We start from the raw sequence: 21752 nt of genomic DNA on the forward strand, positions 1-21752 counted from the left end.
GGTTAAAGTGTGTGTGTGGCGGGGGTTAGCTGGATCAGGCGGGGGTTGGATCCCACTGAGGGAGAGAAGGATGGGAGGTTCAGGCTGAAGGGGCAGGAGTGGGGCATGCCTCCCGCTTTACTCCAACCTATTTGCAGAGGTCGGTTCCTCCCAAGGAGCCCTGCCCTCTGAACACTGGGAAACCAAGCGTCCTTAGCTCCCAGGAGCCCAGCCCATCAGCGATTTCCAGTGTCCAGTGGACATCTGAGCACAACGTCACTCAGCAGGCCTTGCTGAATTTTGCCCTGCCGGTGGTGCTGGTTCTCTTGGTGCTGGTTCTGCTGGTGACCTCAGCAGTGATCCTTCTGCTCGCCCAGCGGTGCCACCGCCAGGCAAAAGGTCTCCACCCCTATCCTGGCTTGGTCTGTGGCGACACCAACACCCATACCCTCTTCTCCTTGCACTCGTCCTCTCCAGGCTCCCTGGAGGCATCAGAGGCAGGGGTCTCACGGAAGGTCGCTCTGGTTCCACTCCTGGGCAGAGGTTAGTCGGGGACATGCCAGGGAGGGAGAAGGCGGGCTGGAAGATTGCCCTCACCCCTCCATTTGTCCCCCAGAACTGCCGCACCTGGCATCGCAGCCCCTGTCTCGCGTCCTGGATGAGCCGGAGGTGCTGGAGGAGCTGACTGTACTGCTGGATCCTGAGCCTGGGCCGGGTGGGGGGGTGGCCTGTGGCACCACTAGACACCTGGCGGTGAGATACGGAGTGCCTGCTGCCTGGTCCACCTTTGCCTACTCACTGCGGCCCAGTTGCTCACCACTGCGGGCCTTGATCGAGATGGTGGCGAGGGAGCTCTCGGCTTCTCTGGGCCAGCTTGGCACACACCTGGCCCAGCTGGGGCGGGCAGACGCGCTGCAGGTGCTGTCCAAACTTGGCTGAGCTGGGGCTTGCCCAGCCTAGTCCTCAATAAAGTCTCCTGTGAAATAAGCGCCTGCCGTCTCTGGGCCTCATTAAGGCACGCTTTTGAAATAGTCTTAAGTGGGCCAAGACCGAACAGGAATCCTCTCATTCCACCACACACACGAGACCAGATATGGCCTGACGTGCCCCTGGGGGCTGGCCTCAGGTGCCTCTGGGCAACCAAGGTCCTCTCTGAGGACCCCGACTGGGTTCTAACTGGGAGTGTGTAGAGCACGTGTTGCTGTGAAGGTGTCACAGACCCCCCACAATTTACCCGTAATTCTGAAGGATGGCCTCTCACCCCTCTGTGGAGGCTGACAGGCTTCCCCGGCTCAGGATTGCTGTGGAGAAATGGGAGCTCCTACCTGCCCCCAACACCGTACAAACGGGCAGACCACCTCTCCAAACATTGACAGACTTTATTATGGGGGGTTCCCACCTGGGAACCCACCCTCTTAAATAAAAAAGTGCATAGAAAAGAAGGGATTTAGAAACCTTTGTACAGTATCTACATCCTGGGCCCCCAGGACAGGAAGGGGGCGACTGCTGGGTGGGCTGGAGGGGTGGAGGCAGGGCCTTTGCCACCTGCATGCCCACATCCACCCTGAGCAGGAGGGTGGGCGTGAGATGCTCTGGGAGGGACTCGGGAGCCCCCAGACTAGGGGCCAGACGGCAGCAGGGGGCGTGGCAGGCAGCCGCGGCTTCAGTTAAGGAAGCGACGGCAGCGCTTGGCGCCGCAGTTGCACGGCAGCTTGTTGCTGGCATCCTCGATGGGGAATTTGTAGTCGTAGGTGAGCTCCTCACCACGCAGGATGCGGCGCAGCGCGAAGATGACGATGTGCTTCTGGCCCTCCACGTGGATGACGCGGGAGAAGCAGTTGGGCTCACACGAGTGGTTGATGAAGCGGGCGGCGTTGCCGTGCATCGTGGCGTCCACCACGTCAAAGTCATCCATGCGGAACATGTAGCACCCGATACCCTGCAGGGATTGCGAGGGGCCGTCGGGCGCCCTGTCCCCAACGGAGCAGCCCCGCTTCACCCGCCTCATTCCCACGGCCCCGGGGAGCCCACCTTCCCATCGTAGAACTTCTCCCGCTTGTCAGTCAGCACGGAGCGAATGACGATGCCAGAGTACTCGATGACCATCTCGCCGGCATCGATGTTCCGCTTACAGAATAGGCCCCGCCCGTGGATGGCAGATCTGCAGGGTAGGACGGGCCAGGGGGAGCTCAGGGGGCAGGGGTACAGAACCAAGGCGGCCCCGCACCAGGGCACCTGTCCATCCACCCAAGGGGCATCCTCCCCCCAACCCCACTAACCTGTAGACACCCACAGCCTCTTTGGATGTCTTCTTGAGGTGACGAAAGCGCATGGCCATGGGCAGCTCCAGGCTGGTGGCACGTCTGGTAGGGTCAGCAGTGTCACAGGCTGGTACCCAGGAATGACCTCTCTTGCCCCTGGTCACCCTTTTTAGGACCCTTCCAGAACACCCCCAACACCATGGCCTGCCCTCCATACCTGGTTGACCTGAGCTGCACCTCATCCTCTTCCTCATCACAGGTGGCTCCCTCAGGGAGCACCCGGTGCTGGGAGGCCAGGAAGTTGAACATGTCAAAGGTGCACTTCCTGCAGCAGGGAGGGAGGAAAGAAGGGAGGATAACAGCCATTCCTTCAAAGAGGTGCCATCTACCTATTCCTTTGGCTTGGGCCTGCTGCTAGCAAAGAAGAAATACTGCTACCCCTGAAGACACAGGCAAAGGGGAATGGATGGGGCTCATTCTTCTGACGTGAATGCTAGGAAGAGTTCCTGGAGTGCCCTGGCATCTTCTCCCGGGCCTCAGTTTCCAACCTCTAAAGACCTAACTCCCACGCCTGAGAACCCCCACAGGGCTCCCCAGACCTCTCACCGGAGATAGACCTCGGCACGGGCCGCCCCATGGGGATTCAGGGGTGGTTCCTCCTGGCCCTCTCCCTGCTGGTGGTAGCGGAACTTATAGTGCTGGCAGCGCTGGGCCCCGGGCAGCTGCTCTGCCAGGAAGATGACAGCGTCGTGGTGGATGCCCAGGAGCCTTGCCCCGCTCATTCCTGGGGACAGTCAAAGGTGAGGACACATGCATCATGTCAGAGGCCCATCTTGTCCTCTGGGAGTCCTCCCAGCTCTCAGCATCCCTGCGGCCTCTCCATTTACCACTGAAGGAGAGATGCCGGAGCCGGGCGTGCCCTCGGGCCTCTTGCACCTTCTCAATCAGAGTTCTCCATGCCCCTGAGGAGAGAGCAGGGCCAGAATGGTCAGGATGGGGCTCGACTGGACACCTTCCCCCCGTCACCCGCACTCCCGACTCACCCTCCAAGCTCTCCGCTTCCACGCTGAACCCATCCTCACTGCTGATCTCAAAGCGCAGATGCGGGCCAGCCCGTTTGGGGGCCTGGTTCTCTTTGTCCTCTGGGGATGGAGGCTCTTCCTCAGAGCTTGAAGCCTCACCTGGTCCCAAGCAGCAGGTCAGAGCAGGTGAGGATCACCCCTCCTGGAGTCCAAAGTCCCGGGTTCCCCACCCTCTCCCATGGCCTCCCTGCACAAGCAGATACTTGGTCTGAGGGCTCTCTTCCTGCTCTAATTGCCCCGTGAGCCCTACAGGATGGACATTATTTTTTTCCTAAAGAGCCTGCGGTCCCTTTTCTGTAAGCGTTCTTGGAGAGATGAGCATCTCCGTAGAGGCCTGGACTGCCCTGGCTCTGCAGGAGACACTTCTGGCTCACTCAAACCCAGTTTACCAAAAATGCTCATCCACCCCTCATTCTTCTCTCACAGAAAATTAAAAATACCAGAAGTATATTTTACACATGTATTTTTTTTATATGCAGCACGTCTCTGTAAATATTACAAATTTATTATATAGGCCCCTACCTACAGACTCAAGTACATGTACGTTATGGGCTATTTAAAGGATTTCTCAGGGGCTGAATATCTTAGAGACAGAACAGAGAGGACTTGCTGCTGTAGGAGCTGGGGATGTGAGAGCCAGTGGAGGGTCAAGGACAACTCTGAGGTCTGGGGCCTGAATAACTGGAATGATAAAACTGCTGATGACTGAGATGGTGAGGGAGAGGGAGGAACAAGTTTGGGGTGAAGGTAGAGGGCTTAGTTTGGGACATGCTGAGTCTGAAATTCCTCTTAGAAAACCTGCCCTTGCAACCTGCAAGGAGATGGGGAGGGAGCCGGTAGCAGGATCCAGAAGCCCAACTACCCATCTGCTGGCTCTCAGAGTAAGAGGTGGGATTTAGAGCCACGAAGTAGATGAGAACACCTGAGAGTAAGTGCAGACAGAGGGCCGGGGCACTGGGACACACCAAAGTGACAGGCCGGGGCAATGACAAAACCTGACCAGAAAGGTGAGGAGAGAAGTGGGGTTTTGGAAGCCAGGGAAGAAAGTGCTACAAGGAAGGGGTGATCATCCCAGATGCAGTGGCTCACTCAAGCACGCTGTGGACTGAGGACTGACCGTCATGTCTGGAGGGGGAGGGTGGGGAGTACCTAAGTTTGAGTGGAGCGTGCTTTAGGAGAGGCAGGACCCACGTGGCCACACTTGCTCCCCACACCACTCCTCTGGGCCAACCCGACTGCATGCCCTCCCAGCACTAGGCAACTCTCCAAAGCTGATTTGCTGTGTGACCCACATCATCTCCAGGCCTCAGTGCCCCTGGGTTCACCTCTGACAACTTCTTCCGCCTTCACTTTGCCCTTACCCCAGCCTCACCTCCATTCTGTTCCCTGAACCCGACAGGCTGACTACAGGGGCCTCACCCGGGTGCTCTCATTGCCTTCTTTCTCACGGCGCTCGTTCTCAGCTGCAGTACACTTGCTAATGTACGTGTCTGTTTCCTCTACCAAAATATGGTGTGGTCCCTAAGGGTGGGGACCTGTTCGTCATGGTCACTGCCATATCCTCACACCACCTCTGACCCCCATACGCAGTCTTTCAGTTAAGCGGTCTCTCGTGTACCTCGCTCCGCTTCCACGCTCAGTAAGTCAGCACTACGTAACGAGACAATCCACACATCCGGACAGGGCTGGGGCCAGGAGAAATTCCGAGCCTCAGGCTGTTCAGTTACCAGCTCGCTTGGCTGTAGCCTACCCGCTCTCCCATAGCCCTCTATAACCAACAGAGCACTCACTGCCCTCCCAGCTTCACCGAGGCTGTCAGCCCAATCCACTCCACATGCCCCGGATCATGTGTCCTGATGGCTCTGCAAGTGCACTGACCTTCCCTTTGCTCCACCTCAGTGGTCTCCTATTCAAATCCAACCGCCACGCCTCCTCCCACCCCTGCTTCCATCCACAGGCCCCCTTCACCCTCCTCCATGGTTTTGCTGTCTCAGCCCTCATACAAACCCCTCTGGGCTGCTGCCCACCCTCTCCTCTCAGACCCTTAGCCAAGCTTGCCGGCAAGATGCCTGGGTCTTGTTTTGGCTTCCTCATCAACCACTGTCTTCAATTCTCACCTCCAGTGTAGCAGCCACCTCTGCCCTCTCCCACCCCCCCAAAAGCCCCTGCTTCCTGGACTCTGCTCCCAGGACCGCTGCTGGGTGTGTTGCCAGTGGTAGGGGTGGTCCGCCCTGCCCCCCCCACCCCCTCCTCCACCAATCCTAGACCCCACATGTCTGGTGTCCTCCGGGGCAACGCTTCTTCCTACTCCTGCCCCTCTCGATCCTAGGTGAGCTCCATCCTCACTGGCTGACCCCCAGGTGCTCTTGTCTACCTGCACGCTCTAAATCCCATCTCTAATTCTGACAGCCCCCACACTGCTCAGTTTTACTAGGGACCTAACCCTCTGACCCTGGCAGATTAGGCTCTGAAGCCAACCCCCAGGCTCTTGGGCACTTTCGAAGGGCCTCTCACGTGGAGCTGAAACTTCATCTCTGTTTCTGCCATGGGCCACAAGCTCCGAGGGCATCTTTCTAACTCTGAATACCTAGTCTCAGGCTCCGAGCCAGGTCGGTGCACAAGGTCTATCTTTTGAAGTGGACCAATTCTGCATCTGACCATCACCCAGCTGAGGCAAGCATGAGGAAGGAGGCATTGAGAGCGAAAGGCTGGTTCTTACCTGAGTAGTGGTGCCACTGGGACTCAAGCAGCAGGTCAGGGGGACCGTCAGGGGCCCTGGGAGGACCACCTTCAGGGAGTGGCAGCAGAGGGGACCGGTCCTGGAGGGGCCTGTGAGGAGACACCTGTCAGAAAGAGGAAGGGACGGAGATCCCAGAGCCTCTAGGGAAAGGGCACTGGCTACTCACCTCGGGCTTTCCTCCCCAGTGGGCTCCCCAGGCTCATCCAAGTCAAGAACTCCACGCACTGTGGGCGTTTTCATCCTCACTCGGCTAAACCTGGGGGAGGAACCCCAAGAAGGCTGAGCTGCCTTCTCCTGCCCACCTATCTTGCCCTCCTCCTTAGACTCGGCACATTCACTCACCCACTGCCACTAAGCCCTGGACCCTGGGGAGCATCCTCCAAGGACTCTCCGTCTTCCTCCAGCCGGGGGGTCTTGTTTGGGGGCGGCGCTGGTGGGTAACGGCCAGAGAAGGTGGACACCCTCTTGACGCGGATGGGCTGATGGGGTGGGCTGGGGGGCCCACTGCTCAACACCAGTGTCAGTGGAGGAGGGGGTGGTGGTGGGGCAGGGCGGACCACCCCTACCACTGGCAACACACCCAGCAGAGGTCCTGGGGGCAGAGTCCAGGAAGCAGGGGCTGTGGGGGGGATGGGAGGGGGCAGAGGTGGCTGCTTCACTGGGGGTGAGACGGGTTCACCCTCCCCAGCCATCTTCACAAACACTTGCCCCAGCTTGTTGACAAGGATGATTTTGGATGTGGCGGGTTTGGGGGGCTCGGGGGCAGGGCCCAGGCTCAATACCCGGACCCCTGGGGCCCCAGGGAGCCAGGCAAACGTCCGAGTGGGGTCAGCTGGGCTAGAGGGCAGGCCCTGGGGAGGCTGGCTGCCATTGGCCAGGGGAGGCACTGGGGGGAGTGGCTCCTCTCTGGGCCCAGCACCTCCCTCCCCGGGCCCCCCTAGGTTCTTCAACACAAAATCCACAATTTCTGACGGCAAGTCCTCAGGAGGTCGGGTTCTGTCCCCTGCAGCCCCGATGACCCCAGCCCGGCCCACTCCTGGCCCTGAAGGAGTCCCCTGGCCCCGAGGCTGCTGGATGGCCTCTGCCTCGCTGTCCGTGCCGTCATCCACTCCATCCAGCTGTTCGATGCGGGGGGCTCCAGGAAGGGCACCAGGGGCCAGGGCAGGGCCAGACACCACAGTCACAGGGAAGTGGACATAGCGGGGGGTTGGGCTGGCCTCTTCCTCTGAGCTGTCCCCTGGGCCCCCATGGCTGCTCCCCACTGCCCCTGCAGCCACAATCTCTTCCTGGAAGGGCTCAGTCCCCAGCAGGCTGGCCGCAAAGTCCAGGTCAGCAGCACTCAGTCCTGACACCACCTCCATGTCCTCAAAGTCTGGGCCCAGGTCTTCAGGGGGTGGTGGAGGAGATGGGGCTGGGCCAGGGGGAGCCAGCTCCCCTGAGGTAGGTGTGAGGGCTCTAACGACTGAGGTAGGAGGGGGCACCCTGAGCTGTGGGGAGGTTCTGAGAGGGGGAGAGGCCCGCCGTGATGCCGGCAGCCTTGGGGCCAGGGGGCTGGGACGACGGGAACGTCTGGGGGGAGCTGGGAAGTCCAGGTCTCCCACCGTGGGGATGTGGTGGGTCAGAGAAGATGGACTTCCTGTGGGGGGAAGGGTCAGTGTCAGCCATGAGCTCCTGCCTCACCCACCCACCCCTCTCCCCGACACTCCCAGGTACTCACCAGGGGAGGGCAGGGGTCCAAAGGAGACACCCCCCAAGGGCCTCCGGGATGGTGAGTAGTTGGGCACTTTGATTCGAGCCCCCGAGAAGGAGCGGGGGGCCGGAGGAGGGGCACTGCTTGGATCTGGCCGAAGTGGGGGGTCCAGGTTCTGAACAGGTGAGTGGTGCTCAGGAGCTCCAGGGATAAGGGCATCTGTATCTGGTGGGGGGTCCACATGATCCGGGGGCTCTGAGGAGGCAGGAGAATGGCCTCAGGAATGGCAGGGGCTCTTTGTCAAAGCCTCTCCTCACACACCCTCCCTTCTTTTGAGCCAACTGAGCCTTCCCCACCCCTGCCGATGGTCCGGTCACAATGTGCACTCGTTCCCAGTCATCACCGAGGTTCCACACCCCTCTGTGGCTTCTTCAGAACCTCCACACATGCCCGGATCAGGGGCCCTTTGTAACCCCTCCTCACCCATCTCTGCCACCTTCCCCGTTCCCGGCTGCCTACTGTTCTGACTCAGGCCCCGCATGCCGCAAGGGGCACTGCCCTCTCTCCAGCAGGGCCAGTCCTACCACTTTCTCACCTGTGCCGCGCATCCCTGCCACATCAAACACATCTGCCCCATCCTGGCGCTTGGGGCTCCCCATTACCTGGCTCCACCCAATCTGTGAGAACAAATCTCTGCCGCCTCCTTCCAACACTCCCCTGCTAACAGCCAGGATGGCTGCACCCTCCTCCCTTCTCTACTTCATGTCATGCTCCAACCTGGCACAAACCCCTTCCCTGCAAACACAATTGAATCTCTTCCTCCTCCCATTCAGCCCACAACCTCTCCTTTTACCAGTCTCCCAGCCCCATCTTTGCTGTGTGCCACCCGGCTCTCAGCTACATCCCTCAGCACTGGCTCGGCTATGAGGGGACCAAATTGCCCTGAACCCTGATGTCACCGTGCAGAGCGACTGCCCTTGTTGACCTGCAGCACAGCAGAGCTTGTGCCTTCCTCAGAGGGCTGCGGGAGCATCACGGGAGCACATGCCCTAAGTCTGTTTGTCCAGAAGCTGCCACTCCCCACAGGCAGGTAGCTCTCCCCTTACTTCCTGTGAAATGCTGAGCACGGTCCCTGGTGCGTAACTTATAGCTATTAAGTGATCACTTATTGCCATGATGACAAAAGGAAGAATGGCAAACATCCTGGGGTTTCTTTAGAGAAGAGAGGAATTGGGTTGGTGGGTAACCATTTGGGGAGGGCAGCGTTCAGGGAAGGAAATGAGGGCATTCCAAGGCCCTTACCTGAGGAAGGGGCGGGGCTGTGCACAATGGTCTGATTCTCCTCTGCTGCCTCCAGGTGAACTGGCTCTTCCCTGGGACCCCATGGCCGATACTCCAGAATCCGACACCGATACCAGCAGCGCCGCCGAGCATCCACTGTGCTCCAGTACAGACGGGAGCACCTGTCAGGTGGGCGTGTGGGTAAGAGGGTCAGGACAACTCGGGAAATGGGATCCTGTCCTGGAGTCCTTCCATCCCACCTAGGCCCTCTGGGCTGCTCACTGGTAGCCAATGGGGAAGAGCCGTCCCTCGCAGTCCGAGAGATCAGACAGGGTACCCAAGGAGTCAATTCGGATGGAGCCTGTGATACAGAGAAGAGATCAGGAGGGTGGGCCAGGCAGGGTCAGGAAGACCAGGGTAGAGGGCAAAAGGCTTACCAATGAGAACATTGATGGCATCAGGTTCGAGCCCCGTCAAGAACTTTCGCTTAAAGTTGATGCCCTCGAAGTCCACATAGACTCGGCGGAGAACATCAAACCCATCAGGGGTCACGATCTCCTGGAAGGTGGGTGGCAAATGGGGCTGCTGGATTGGTGAGGGGCAAGGGGGATGTGAGGGAAGGCTTCAAGGCAGCGAATGGACATCTGGGGGCTTGGCTCAAGGACTCAGGAAAACAAGGAAGACACCAAGAGGCAGCTGGGGACAGGGCTAAGGGGCTGCAGGGAACTATGAGTGGGACGGGAAGAGAGAGCAGTAGGGTGTGTTTCCCCCATGGTTCTGGCTCACCTTGCCATCCAGCAGGTCTGTGTGTTTCTGGCAGAAAACTTTCTTGTCATCCTGGAAGATGCAATAGCTGGCCCGGGCGCACATGAAATGGAAGTTGCTGAGGCAGGAGGACAGGCAGCAGCCCACTGTGGCTCCAGGCTTCAGGCAGAGTTCACAGCGCTACGGTTGGAAGGGGATGCTGAGGGGAGAAGCCAGTGACCGAGACCAGGGTCTGATGCTCAGCATCACTGTCCTGGAGACTCTGTTTGGACCTGTCTAGCCCAGAACCTCGCAAAGCAAAGGCACTCATCAAACATACCCTCTTCCCTAGCTGCATCCAGGGCCAGGTACACATCAAAACTATTTCAGATTTTCTGAAGCAGAGTGTTGCAATAGCAAGAAAAATAACAACATCTAACACTTACCAAGCAATATTTACCATCTTTCTCACACCATTAAAAAAAAAAAATTTATTTAAGTAATCACTACATTCTACATGTGGGGCTTGAACTCATGACCCCAAGACCAAGAGTCATATACTCTTCCAAATGAGCCAGCCAGGTGCTCTCTCACACCATTTTAATGTAAAACCTGTATCATTTCATTTAATCTTCACATTTGTAAACCCCCCCCCGTATATATCACCCCAAGTCTCACTTCCTGAGCCAGAGACATTATACAGCACCCCAACACTGGTGAGGAGGGGTTCTAACCCAGGAAATACCTCACCTCAAGGGACACAGTAGGAGCTAAGTGTCTTACTGTATAGAAAGCATCCAGCACAGGTTCAATCAACAAAAGATCTAACTTTTAATCTCCCAGGCTTCAGGCCCAAATTCACGGGGTGGGGGTGGAGGGAGCCACTATCACTGAAGTACCAGAGTCCTGGGACAACCAAAAAAGGTACCCAGGACCGGCAGTGAAAGGATGTGCGGGGGGGGGGGGGCCCTACCCCGAGACCCTGGGGCTGCCCACCTCTCTAGGCCCGGGCTCTCACCATCTGCCTCCCTCGAGCCACAGCAGCATGCACGTTTTTGAGGGAGCCATCATTTTCCTCAAACACTTCAGCTGACCAAATGGCACAGTTGACGTGTGTCCACTCATTCTGCCCAATGTATAGGAGCCGTCCTGCCTCCTGGGGGCAGAGGAGAAATGGTGTGAGGAAAGGCCCCAGCGACTAGGCCCCACAATCTGGGCTTCATATGGTAGCCCTCACCTTAGAATCCGCATCCCCATATTTGAGGCAGAGCGCACACTGACGAGGGTCCTCCAGGTGTGAGAAAGCAGCTGGATCCTTACCCTGAAAAGCTGGAAGAGGTGTGGGAAGGCAAGTCCCAGAATCAAGACCTAGAGCTTGCCCCACCAACTCAGAGTCCCTGGCGTCAGTCCCCACTTCCCAATACCTGCTGAGGGGTCCCCTGGAGGCTGCCCTGATTCTGGGGTCTCTGGTTCCTGCTGCCTCCACTGAGCGTAGACATGGTCCAAAGATGGGGGCAACACAGCATTGGGAAGAACTCCGCTGTGGACAGGCAGGGTCAGCATCTGACACGTCTAACAAGGGTGGCCACCCACAATCTTAGCCCAAACATGCCATGACACACTTGGTCCTCTCTCCATGTGGCATTTCTCCCAGTCTCCCAAATAAGCCAGGGCCCCTCATGCCACCTATGACACATGAAATGCTGTTCCTCATGACTGGAATACTCTTTTTCCACATCTCAGCTTGGATGTCATCTCTTCCGAGAAGCCTTAGCCCTAAACACCTTCGCTGGGCTCCCACAGCCCCCTGAACTTTCCCATCACCACTCTTACCATCTGGATCATCAGGCACTAATGTGCCTGCTCAAACCCCCAAACATGGCTTACTCACTGCTATTCCCCAACATTACCTTGCCCAAAGTAGAAACAAAGTGAGCTAACTGCACAATCTGAGTCTTTGCTGGCCTAGAACCACTGAGAATTCTCATGCTGACGCTAACTCTGTTCCTCGTCTATTCTCAGCCCAGGATTGAGACCCTGGATTCCCAGGTGCCCTTGCTTTTGCCCTTATTCCCTGGATCCCCTCCTGTTACCCAGCCTCACTCACTTCGGCAGCCGGGTACTCCGTCGCCAGTACTTGGGGTCGTGGGCGTCGAACCAGCCGAACGCAGACTCTAGCAGCTGGGGAGTGGGTTAACAGGATGAGAACTGGCTTCCCCGGGAAAGTTGGTAGGGGCAGGGTCTGAAGGACCCACACTCTCCTCCCCACTACCACTCAAGCCACTCTAGAGACATCCTCCACAGTTCTCACCTTCAGTAGGAGCCCCTTCATCTGGCCTCCAGCCCGGCGCTCTGGGGTCTCTCCTTCTTCCGAGTGCCTCATCAGGATGCCCACCATGTCCTCCATAAAGCTGTGCTGTAAGGGGGCTTGTCAGGATCAGAGCCCCCACCCTACCCACAGGCCCCTCCTCCTGGCACCCACCTATTCTTCTCAATGTCCCACTCACCACAGACTTGTAGTGGCCTTCCTCGAAGCGCCGACTCACTGCCTGCAGATCGCAGGGGCCTGGGTGCAGCTGCTTTCCAGCCTGCCCACACTGTAGAGAGAGAAAGTCAGCAGGACTGGTGCTGGGCGTGGCCCCACCCCTTCCTACCTCCTGAGCCCCGCAGACCTGAGTGCACAGCAGCAGTGGGCCCGCCACCTTGGAGCTCAGTAGACCCTGGAGCACCTGGCGCAGGCCCCCCTGCAGGGCCCCACTGAGGGCCTCTCGCCAGCGGGGGTGCGTGGCCCCTGCACACGGTCCGCAGGTATACAGCACTGAGTCTGGCAGCCCAGAAAGGATCTCATAGTCTTCATCTGAAACAGCCAAGGTGGGACAAGAGAGAATGGTTCAGGAGAACGTGAGGGCTCTCAGCAGCCCAGAGGAGCTGCCAAAGACATACATCTATGACACCTGTCCCATGAGGGCCTATGCTGGGGGTAGGACAGGACACCCCGCCCCCTCACCCCGGGGCAGAGGTGGCAGCCCAGGCACTCTGCCTACTCACCTGAGAGCCCCTCGCACTTGGCGTGCACCCAGTGGTCACACTGCGCACACTGCATCATCTTGCTCTCGTAGTCATTGTCTTCATAGCAGCGTGTGCAGATTGGGCAGAAGTTTCCTGCAGAAGAGGGAGGAAAAGGGCAAGTCAGAGGGGCTGGGGCCACCACCTACCCCTTGCAGGTCCTGTCTGGAGCCAGCCCCCATTTGGCTGCTGTGAGGGCTGCCTCTGCTATGCCTTATCTTGGGTCCCTACCATCCTCAAAACACTGGCTGAGGATACAGCCTCTTCAGCCTGGCAGCCCCAACGCCTCACAACCTTGCTAACATGCTGCCTGAACAAATGGGGAAAGCCCAGGTTTTCAAGGTCATCAGTGGAGACTCAAGGTTCCAAGAAGAGGTTGTACAATGGTGGGATCCAGGCTGACTCCCGCTGCCCCGAGAACTGTGTCCCTCCACTTGAGGTACTGGATAGGCTTCTGTGGGAGACTACCATGAACAGAAGAAAAGGTTCTGTGGCTACAAGAGGAATACAAAGCCACTAGAAAACCACATCTGTCCTGCCTGTCTAGGAGCCTGGCCCACTGCCCGGTGTCCCCCAGGTCCCCTGACAGGTCCCCACCTTTCTCATAGAGCTGGGTGCACCTGGGGCAGAGGCTGTAATCTCCAGACCACTCGACGTCCCAGTTCTTGCCTGGAGTCGCCCCACAGCTCTTACAGCGCACGCAGGCTGAGCAGATCTGGGTGGGGGGGGCAGGGTGATGTTAGGGGGAGCAGGCTGGAGCAGTGTGTGGGGGGTACAGTGGGAGGAGATGGGCAAAGAGGAATGGATGGTAAGCAGGAGACATACGAGGAAAGACAGATAAAAGGTGTACAAGAGAAACAAGGAGGAGGGAGGAACAGGAATAAAATAGGGGAGACTGACAGAAGGAGACAAGGAAGAGTGGAGGTCAGGCAGGGGCAGGGGATTCTGAGCCCAGGACCATGGAATGCATGAACCCTTCTGCATTCTGCAACCATTCTGTACAAATTCTGCACACACGTCTTGTCTATGTGAAATTTGGGAAGAGAAAATGCTATTTATCAGATAAACTCTCACAAGGACCTCCAACCTTCCAGTCTGGGGGTAGTAGCGGCCTTAATTAGAACTCCAATGCAAGGTATGTGGGCCTCATTTCTCACCCAGTGGCGCCGTTTGCGTGTGGCCCGGGTTGGGTAGCTGGGCCCCAGGCAGGCTGGGTGATAAGCATGGCGGCAGCGCTCACACTCCAGGAGGTGCTGTTGGAAGTTGGGAGAAAAATAACAATGGCAGAACCTACTGGCACAAGTATACCCCTCTCCTCCATGCCTCCACCCACTCTCATGGCTCCTGTGCCCAAACCTTGGATCCCCGGCCTTTGCGCCCACAGACGTGGCAAAACTTGCAGCGGCGGCAGCACCAGGTGTCATGATGTTGGGGCAGGGGCCGCTCGGCCTCCTCCAGACAGAACGGATGGAAAGGGTCACAGCAGACTTGGCAGAACACCAGCTGGGGGTGGGGAGAGTGAACAATGGGCACAGTGTGAGGCCAGGAGGCCAAGGGATGAGACCCTGTAGAAAGGGCCCAAGCAATCAGGCAGTAAGGGCCAATGGAGACCTGGGGGGCTGTGGAAAAAGGCAGGGATCCAACCTCATGCAGGCCTTTGCTGGCACACAGCAAGCACACCATCGGTGGCCCCCCTGGCACGGACGTTAGCACGCTGAGGCCACCCATCAGCCACACGTTCTCCAGGTCACAATCCTCCTGAGGAAAGAGGATGCGGGATCAGAGAGCAGCCAGGAACACAGCCACAGCCATCTTTAAAGCCCTGGTTTCTCAGATACAACCCACAGGTTTCTTTCAAACACGGTCCTTGAAGGACCCTCTCCCTCAATGCCATACCTTAAAATCCACACGAACCCTGTGCACTCCATCAGGGGACTTCTGTTTTCCAGTCCAGCCATTGGGAAAAGATGCAAAGGGGCCAGGGGCCAAAGCATCCTAGGGAGAATGGTGGTGGTCAGAAGGCTGCCAGCCTCACCCTCTGCAGACTTCTCTCCACACTGTCCTCTACCCCAGCCTGCCCAACCCTATCTTTTGCCCAGATCCTACTTTGCTTTCCAGAAGGACAGACCTGCCTTACCCCTCAGGGCCTGTCCTCTGGTGTGGACACAACACGGCACTCAGATGAGCCCGTTACCCTGACTTGCTAGGAAGCTCCTGAAGGGCGGGACCATGCCTTCCACAGGGCTCAGGGTTCTTGGTGTGGGGCCGTGCTGACCTTGTCCAGGCGCCTTCGGGCCTTGAGCTGCAACACAGGCTGGAGGGTGGGTTTGCGGGGCCGGCTCTGCTCCTCGGGTTCTGGCACTGGCAGCTCTAGGCAGCACACATAAGTGGTGAGGGTCCCCCTCTTCCCTGCCCCACCCCTTTCCTCCACACCCCCCTAATGTTACCTGGATCCCCATGGCCGCCTTTAACCAACAGAATAACTCCTAGACCTGGCTCGATAAGCTACTGAGAACTTTATACACCCACTCTCCCTGTCCACCCCAAACACCATCTCTGTACTCAGCTACTTTCTCTATCACACAGATACAGGCCCCAGTCTGGAAACCGCCCCCCGCCAAGACACAGGACTGACTGAAAGGAGAAACAGCAAGCAATTCGCACCATTCTCTCGGGGGGTCCGACGCCGGGGAGCAGGGGGACCCCCAGGCTCTGAGTCATCCGAGTCCTCGAAGATATCATAGGAGGGTCGCTGTTTGACGCAGCGCCGGGCTGACTTGCGCTGCAGTAGGAGGGAGTCCTGCTCCTCGGGCCCTGGGGGGGCCACCACCTCCTCCCGGGGCCCCCCAGCTCCCGCCCCCCGGCGTGGGCCTGGAGGACCAGGGGAGGCCTCAGGAGATTCATCGGAATCCCAGGGCAACAGCGTCTTCACTATCGTCCGGCCTGTGGGAACAGGGGACTTAGTAGGATCTGAGCTCAGCCAGGGACATGGGACACTGGGATGCAAAAAGCCAAAAAGAAGTGGGGCAGAAGAGAACGAGTACAGGAGAGATATAAAAGCACACGATGGAAAGATGACAGAGGTAACAGACTGCAAAGATAAAAGGAGGAGAGCAAAGAAAACAGTTTCTTCCACACCATGGATCTAAGTAAATTTGTATAAAGAAATACTCCTCAAACCTTGTTACCTTTTTTAGCCAGCCGTTCCATCTTCCGAGCCTCTATCTTGTCGCACTTCCGGTATCTGGGGAGGGGAGCAGCACGTCACCAGGGTAGGGGACTGGTGGTCTGGGGGAAGAGAGGAAGCTCTCCACAAGGATGCCAATCCCACTTCTCTGGTGGGGCAGGAGACCTGGGTGACTGACAACCACGAGTGGGAACAGAGGCTGTGCCCTGACTACTCACACACAGCACTGCTTCTTGGTGTTGGGGCCCCCAAACTTGGGCTTGTCCAGGCAGTTGACACAGGACCCACAGTCCTGCACACGCAGGCAGCCCCGACAGTGTCCACACCGTGCCATCCGCATCTTCTTGCCATGATGGGAGGGCAGTGAGCGCCGGGGTGTATGGGCCAGGGTCCCTCCAGACCCTGCAGGCTCTGAGTCTCCCCCAGGCCCTGCCGACTCCACCTTTCCCCGCCGAGACCGTGATGGGACACTCTCAGTCTCAGATGCTGATGACGTATCTAATGCAATGGAGAGGAAGGAATGGAGCCACAAGGCCACCAGGGCCTTTTACCTCAGTTCCCTGTTCTCCCCTAGATCTCATTCAACTGGCCCTCTGGTCCCGACTTTCCCACAGTGCTTACGTCCCAGGTGCCCCCAAATCTGCTCTAAGACCTAGTACTCCAACCTACTTGCCACCTGCCCCAAGCATCCAACTCAGCTCCCACTCTCCTAGGCTCTTGGTGCATGTGCTCACCCCCAAACTTGACACAGCTGTCAAATCTTCCCACAACACACCCGCCCCTACCCTCCGTGGCGAGGTCCTGCCGATCCCGGAGAGGGAGAGCACTGAGGCGGGGGACGTCTTCAGGGACCATGGCCCGGGCCTGACCTAGGGCCACAGCAGCATGACGACAGACATGTTTGATACGGGGGCCTTGCACGGGGGACTCGGGGCCCTAGGGGAGGAGAAACCAGGAATACATGTGGGAAGTTGCCCCTTGTGCTCCTGCTACCAGCCTTCTTCAGAGGGCCCTCCTCCCACTCCATACCGACGGTCTCTCTCTCTTAGTTTCCATCGATTCATCTTCAGACCTGACAGAACCTCTATCTGAGATCTGCTTGACAGTCCCCACGACTTCCTCCATCTGCCCTCCAGGGCTCGGCTGGTGGGGGAATAAACAGGGTCAGAGGCTGGAAAATGAGGAGATAGGACCAGGGGACTAGCACGGGGGAGGGCCAGGGAAGGAACACAGGCAGCTGAGAAACAGGGAAGGACTGGCTCTGAGGGTTCCCTGAAATACTGGAGGGGGTCTGAGAAGGCAGAACGTTAATGAAAACTGAGAGAACTGAGAGAATCGAGGCTGGATGACTGGGTGCAGAAACCTGGCCAAAGCGCCACGCTCACCGGCATCAAAGACGCCACCTTCTGCTGCTGCTGCTGCTGATCGATCTTGAACAGCTGCACCTTGGCTCTCTTGAGGAGGCTGAACATTTTCTCCTCCACACCAGACAGCGGTAAGGAGCCCAAGCCTGCAGTACGGGCCTTGTCCAGTGGTGAGGGCTGCTGCGGCGGTGCCTGTGGCTGCAGTTGTAAGTGTGGCTGTAATTGTGGCTGCTGTGGTGGTAACGCCTGGGGCAGCAGCTGGGTTGGCAAGGCCTGTAGGGGCTGCTGCAGCTGAGCCTGAGACTGCTGCCCATTGCTCAGAGCTGGAGCCCCAGGAAGGGGCACCTCGGCCTTAACAGGAGTGGGGACCACAGGAGCAAATCGAGGCAGGCTGAGGTGGTTGGTGCGGCCCACTGCCCGTGGCTCAGGCTCAGCTGGAGAGTCATCGGCGGGAGGAGGCTCTGGCTCAGGGGCTTCAGGGGCCCCAAGAGGAGTAGTAAGCACCGATTCGTAGATCTTCAGGTGGGCTTCGCTTGGGGTAAACTGAGGCGCCCGAAGGAGCAGGGGCCTCCGGGATGGAGTGACAGGGACAGGAGGTGGGGGCGGGGCCGGTGGGGGGGCAGGAGGAGGAGGGGGCAGTTCCCGGGTCAGCGAGGTCCAGCGAAATGTAGGTTCCCTTAGAATGGACCGTCTCTTCTCAGGTAGTGGGACTGGGGTAGATGGGGGGGTTGGGGCACGCGGTGGAGAAGGAGCTGGTGCTGGTTCTGGGGGGGCAAGTGGGGAGGTGGCAACAGGAGGCCGCAGAGTAGGTGAGACTTCTACCTTTAGGGGTTTGGGGGGGTCTTCATCCATAAATCGCCGGGGTGTCTTGATGACTCGGGAGGAGCGGGCACTCACCACAGGCATAATAAACTGCCGGATATTCTTCAGGAAGGTGGTACTTTTGGGGGCCACAGTGGGGCTGTCTTCCGGAGGGCCTCCCATGGTGGTGCTGGGGGTTGTTGTGGGAGGAGAGGTACCCTCTGGCACTGCCCGAGCAGCTTCTCGCTCTGCCCGCTGGCTAGGAGTCAGGGGAGGCCGGCCCCTCTTCCTGGAGCATGTAGCTGGGACCACCGGAGGAGGGGATTCTTCCTGCTCCTCTGGGGCAGGAGGCGGTGGAGGCGATGGTGGGGGCAAAGGGGACACTGGGGGTGGTGGAGGGCAAAGTGGGGATGAAGGAGAAGTTGAGGGGGATGGGAGGGGTGGAGGAGGTGGAGGAGGTGGAGGAGGTGGAGATGGTGGCGGCGGTGGAGGGGGTGGAGGGGCTGGAGGAGTCGAGGGTGGGGATGGCAGCTTTGCCTCTTCCTTTTCCTCTGCTAGCATCATCTCTTCTTCAGGTCCAGCTCTCTCTACCCTTTCTTCTTTCTCTTCCTTGTTTTTCTCTTCTTCTCTCTCTTTCTCTCCCTCCTCCTCCAGCTTTAGCTCCTTTCTCCAGCAGGGGCCCTCTCCCGATCCAGATCCAACTCTTCCTTGGGGGGCATCCTGCCAGCTTTCCTCATGCTGATCTTGACCCTGACCTGATTCAAGTCCCAAGGACAATTGTCCCATCTTCACTTTTTTGGCCTTTGAAACAAACTTGATCACGAGAGGAAGCCCGCCTCGGCCTCGGCCTCTACCTCCACGGCCTCCTCGCCCAGACTGTCCTCCACGCTTGGGGGTCCCAGGTCCTGGGCCAGGCCCCTCCTTGCACTTCCAGCTGCCAGTTCGGTGTTTTACGGGAACCACAGGAGGTGGGGGCTCAGGTTTGGGGATTGTCACAGCTGCTTCTGCCACCACTACTGCTTGTTGCTTCTTCCTGCAGGGGCCTGCTGGCCGTCCTGGGGGCCGTCCCCGAGACCGACGTGGAGTGGAGGGCTCACATGCCCGGCTCCGCGGGGCTGGGGGTGCCTGGGCCCGCCGGAGAAGTTCAGTCAGTGCCTGCACCATCCGTTCTGTGCCCTCCTCACCCCGTTTCCGGGCAGGAGTCTTTGGGGGGGTAGGAGCGACATCTGCTAGGCGAGGAGGCGGAATGGGGGTCGTCTTATGCTTGCGGCCCCGACCTCGGGGGGCTCGACCTAAAAGGAGAATAGGTGTGGGGAGATGGGTCAAGCTAGCCCTGTAGACTGAAGAAGGCACTCCAGGAGGGCAAGAACTAAGTCTTACTTGTCTGTTTCCCCCACAGCCCAGCCTAGCTTGGGCTTTGAACACAAAACACGCTACGTAACTGATGGAGACTCTAGTTAAACAGGGAAGAGCTGACATGAAGAGCAACAGTAACATTCCTGTAAAGCTATAGAGGTAGAGTTTCCCCGTCACTCACCTCGCTGGGATCGGAGCGCAGAGCGCAGGGAACTGGGGGCCACATCTTCATCTGAATGAAAACCCTGAAACTCCTGATTTAGGGGACCAGGGGTGGAGGGGAGAAACAGCAGTCAGTGCCAAAGCCCTCATTCCACCTGAGATTCAGGTATGGAGATATATGCCCAGTTTCCCCCTTAACATACCCCTACCTATTTAGAGAACAACTTAAAGATTGGAAGATACGAAAAGTAGAGAAGACTCTCTCCCTAGGGATGTAGGCACAGGGTATTGTGAGCCCCCATCCCCTGCACCGGACTACACCAGCACAGCCGTCAGTGGTTCGCTGGCCCAGAAGGGAACAGAACTGGGTCTTCTCAGGCCAGGCGGTAGACACTACCCAAAGTCTCCCTCAACCTCCAACTCAGAAAAAGGTGGGACTACTGTTTACACACTCTCAGGATGCAGTTTTCTCCTGAATAAAGATGAGAATAAGGGCACTCAAGTTGGGTTTGGGTGTGTGTGTGTGTGTGTGTGTGTACGTACGTTTCAAATGGTTTACCATAATAAGCTCTACTCTAAGCCCTCAGGTGACTACAAACTGTCCTAAGTAATACAACCCACACCCTCCTGACTTTTCTGAAAGGCTGGGGGTAAATCCTGAGCTGAACTCAGACCTGCTAGAGTTCCCAGTCTCAACCTTTATTTCATTTTTCTTCAACCTGTGCCCCCAAGAGGAAGCCCTCCATCATGCTACCATCTCTCCACTTTAAGTAAGAAGAGGAATCGGGGTACTGGTGAAACCAGTGATGTGTCAGAGATTATGAGGCCAAGTGGAGCAGCCTACAGGTAAGAGCCCAGAGAACCCTAGCCTGGGTCCACTAAAGCCACGCTGCTGTCAACCACCACCGGTTGGGCATGCAGTACCCATAGCCTTCTCGCTCAAACCTCTACTGCAATAGCTTTGCCAACTACCAAGATCACCAGCCCAGGACACTTCTGCAGAACGTGCCTCAGGCCCAAGTACCCAGCTGCAGCCCCGGGCTTTTCTACTTTCAGAGGCCTTTTTCACCGACAGCTCCGTGAAACCTATCTCCCCCCAGGCCTATTTCCAGGGCCCCTTCCCTCCGCAGGGGCCCTAAGAACCTCGCTTCCCCACGCCACCCCTCGGGGCCACCCAGACCCTTGGAAGCCCCCGGCCTCCGCCCCGCCCGGCGTTGGGGACGCCTCCGACTGCCTCACCTCATCGTCGGATTCCTCGTCACTGCTCTCCTCCTCGGGCATGCAGCCTCGGCTCGGGCCCCAGCCCCGGCCCCGGCCCCGGCCCCTGCCCCTGTGAACGCGCGGGCCGGCCCATAGGCGGCGGAGCCGGCGCAGGCCCCGGCGGAGCCCCAGCAAACGGAGCAGGGCCGTGTCCTCCCCGGGCTCGACTCCGCCCGGCCCCGCCGCGCCGCCGCCGCGCCGCAGAGCTACTCGCACTCTCTCGGCCCCGCTGCCCCGTCCGCCGCGGCCCCCGCCCCCGCCGGAGCCCCGCGGCCGGCCCGGGAAGCGGCCCCGCGCGGAGCCAGGCCCGGGGCAACTGCCGCCGCCCGCCGCCGCCGCCATCTTGGCACCGTGAGAGGGGCCGGGGAGGCGGGGGGAGGGGCGGCCCGTGCGCAGGACCGGGGGGAGGGGAGGGAGAGGTGGGGCGGGGCGGCTGCGGCTCACGACAGTAACCAGCGCCGCCCCGGGGCCAGCGGGAGCCGGGGGCTGGGCCGGCCACGCGCGGGGCACCACGGGAGCGGGAGTCCGAGGCCAGGCGGCCCTCACCCTTAGACCGCGCCTGAAGAGCATAGACCCCGTGTTGCGGCCCGAGAGGGGTGAGGCGCAGGGACTTTCGGGAAATGTAGTCCAGGCGCCTCGCTCCTTCCGCCGGGAGCTAGGGCCGCGAGAGCTGAGACTGTAGGGTCTTAACCGGACTCAGAAAATTATCTCCGAGGCTGCCGGGAAGTGTGGTTCTTGCCCCAAACTCCTCCCATTGTTCTTGTCGAGACCAGGGCACA

The 21752-nt window shown here is 58.7% G+C and overlaps 2 protein-coding genes across 2 annotated transcripts in view; one reads left to right on the forward strand and one right to left on the reverse strand.

The window, feature by feature from the left end:
- Positions 1-966, forward strand: part of IGFLR1 (IGF like family receptor 1) — a 1951-nt gene extending 985 nt beyond the window's left edge. Inside the window, 2 exon segments of the mRNA XM_008712223.2 lie at positions 138-522; positions 596-966. Of these exon segments, the coding sequence (XP_008710445.2) occupies positions 138-522; positions 596-939 (729 nt within the window). The 3' untranslated portion in view covers positions 940-966.
- Positions 967-1340: 374 nt separating this feature from the next.
- Positions 1341-21315, reverse strand: KMT2B (lysine methyltransferase 2B). Its single transcript, XM_040632737.1, has 37 exons — positions 20953-21315; positions 19733-19805; positions 17416-19487; positions 17060-17173; positions 16816-16966; positions 16249-16528; positions 16032-16087; positions 15508-15786; positions 15119-15213; positions 14740-14838; positions 14488-14601; positions 14200-14346; positions 14001-14096; positions 13441-13558; positions 12826-12939; positions 12450-12634; positions 12285-12374; positions 12089-12193; positions 11885-11958; positions 11202-11317; positions 11015-11106; positions 10796-10933; positions 9820-9978; positions 9471-9591; positions 9316-9394; positions 9055-9215; positions 7780-8007; positions 6405-7698; positions 6229-6318; positions 6042-6151; positions 3284-3421; positions 3128-3202; positions 2847-3024; positions 2458-2565; positions 2259-2342; positions 2011-2140; positions 1341-1918 (listed from the first exon to the last, which is right to left on the reverse strand). The coding sequence occupies exons 1-37, from the start codon at positions 21313-21315 to the stop codon at positions 1643-1645; spliced, it is 8202 nt and encodes a 2733-aa protein (XP_040488671.1). The 3' UTR covers positions 1341-1642.
- Positions 21316-21752: the final 437 nt, after the last annotated feature.

This window comes from Ursus maritimus, unplaced genomic scaffold (genome assembly GCF_017311325.1).
Source record: "Ursus maritimus isolate PB19 unplaced genomic scaffold, ASM1731132v1 scaffold_19, whole genome shotgun sequence".
NCBI lineage: Eukaryota > Metazoa > Chordata > Mammalia > Carnivora > Ursidae > Ursus > Ursus maritimus.

Excerpts from the sequence above, each read along its gene's own strand:
- KMT2B (XM_040632737.1), bottom strand. The coding sequence starts at position 21,315 with ATGGCGGCGGCGGCGGGCGGCGGCAGTTGCCCCGGGCCTGGCTCCGCG. Across the intron at positions 19,488-19,732 it reads TGCGCTCCGATCCCAGCGAG|GTCGAGCCCCCCGAGGTCGG; the intron begins GTGAGTGACGGG and ends TTCTCCTTTTAG. Across the intron at positions 2,566-2,846 it reads CGTGCCGAGGTCTATCTCCG|GAAGTGCACCTTTGACATGT; the intron begins GTGAGAGGTCTG and ends TCCCTGCTGCAG.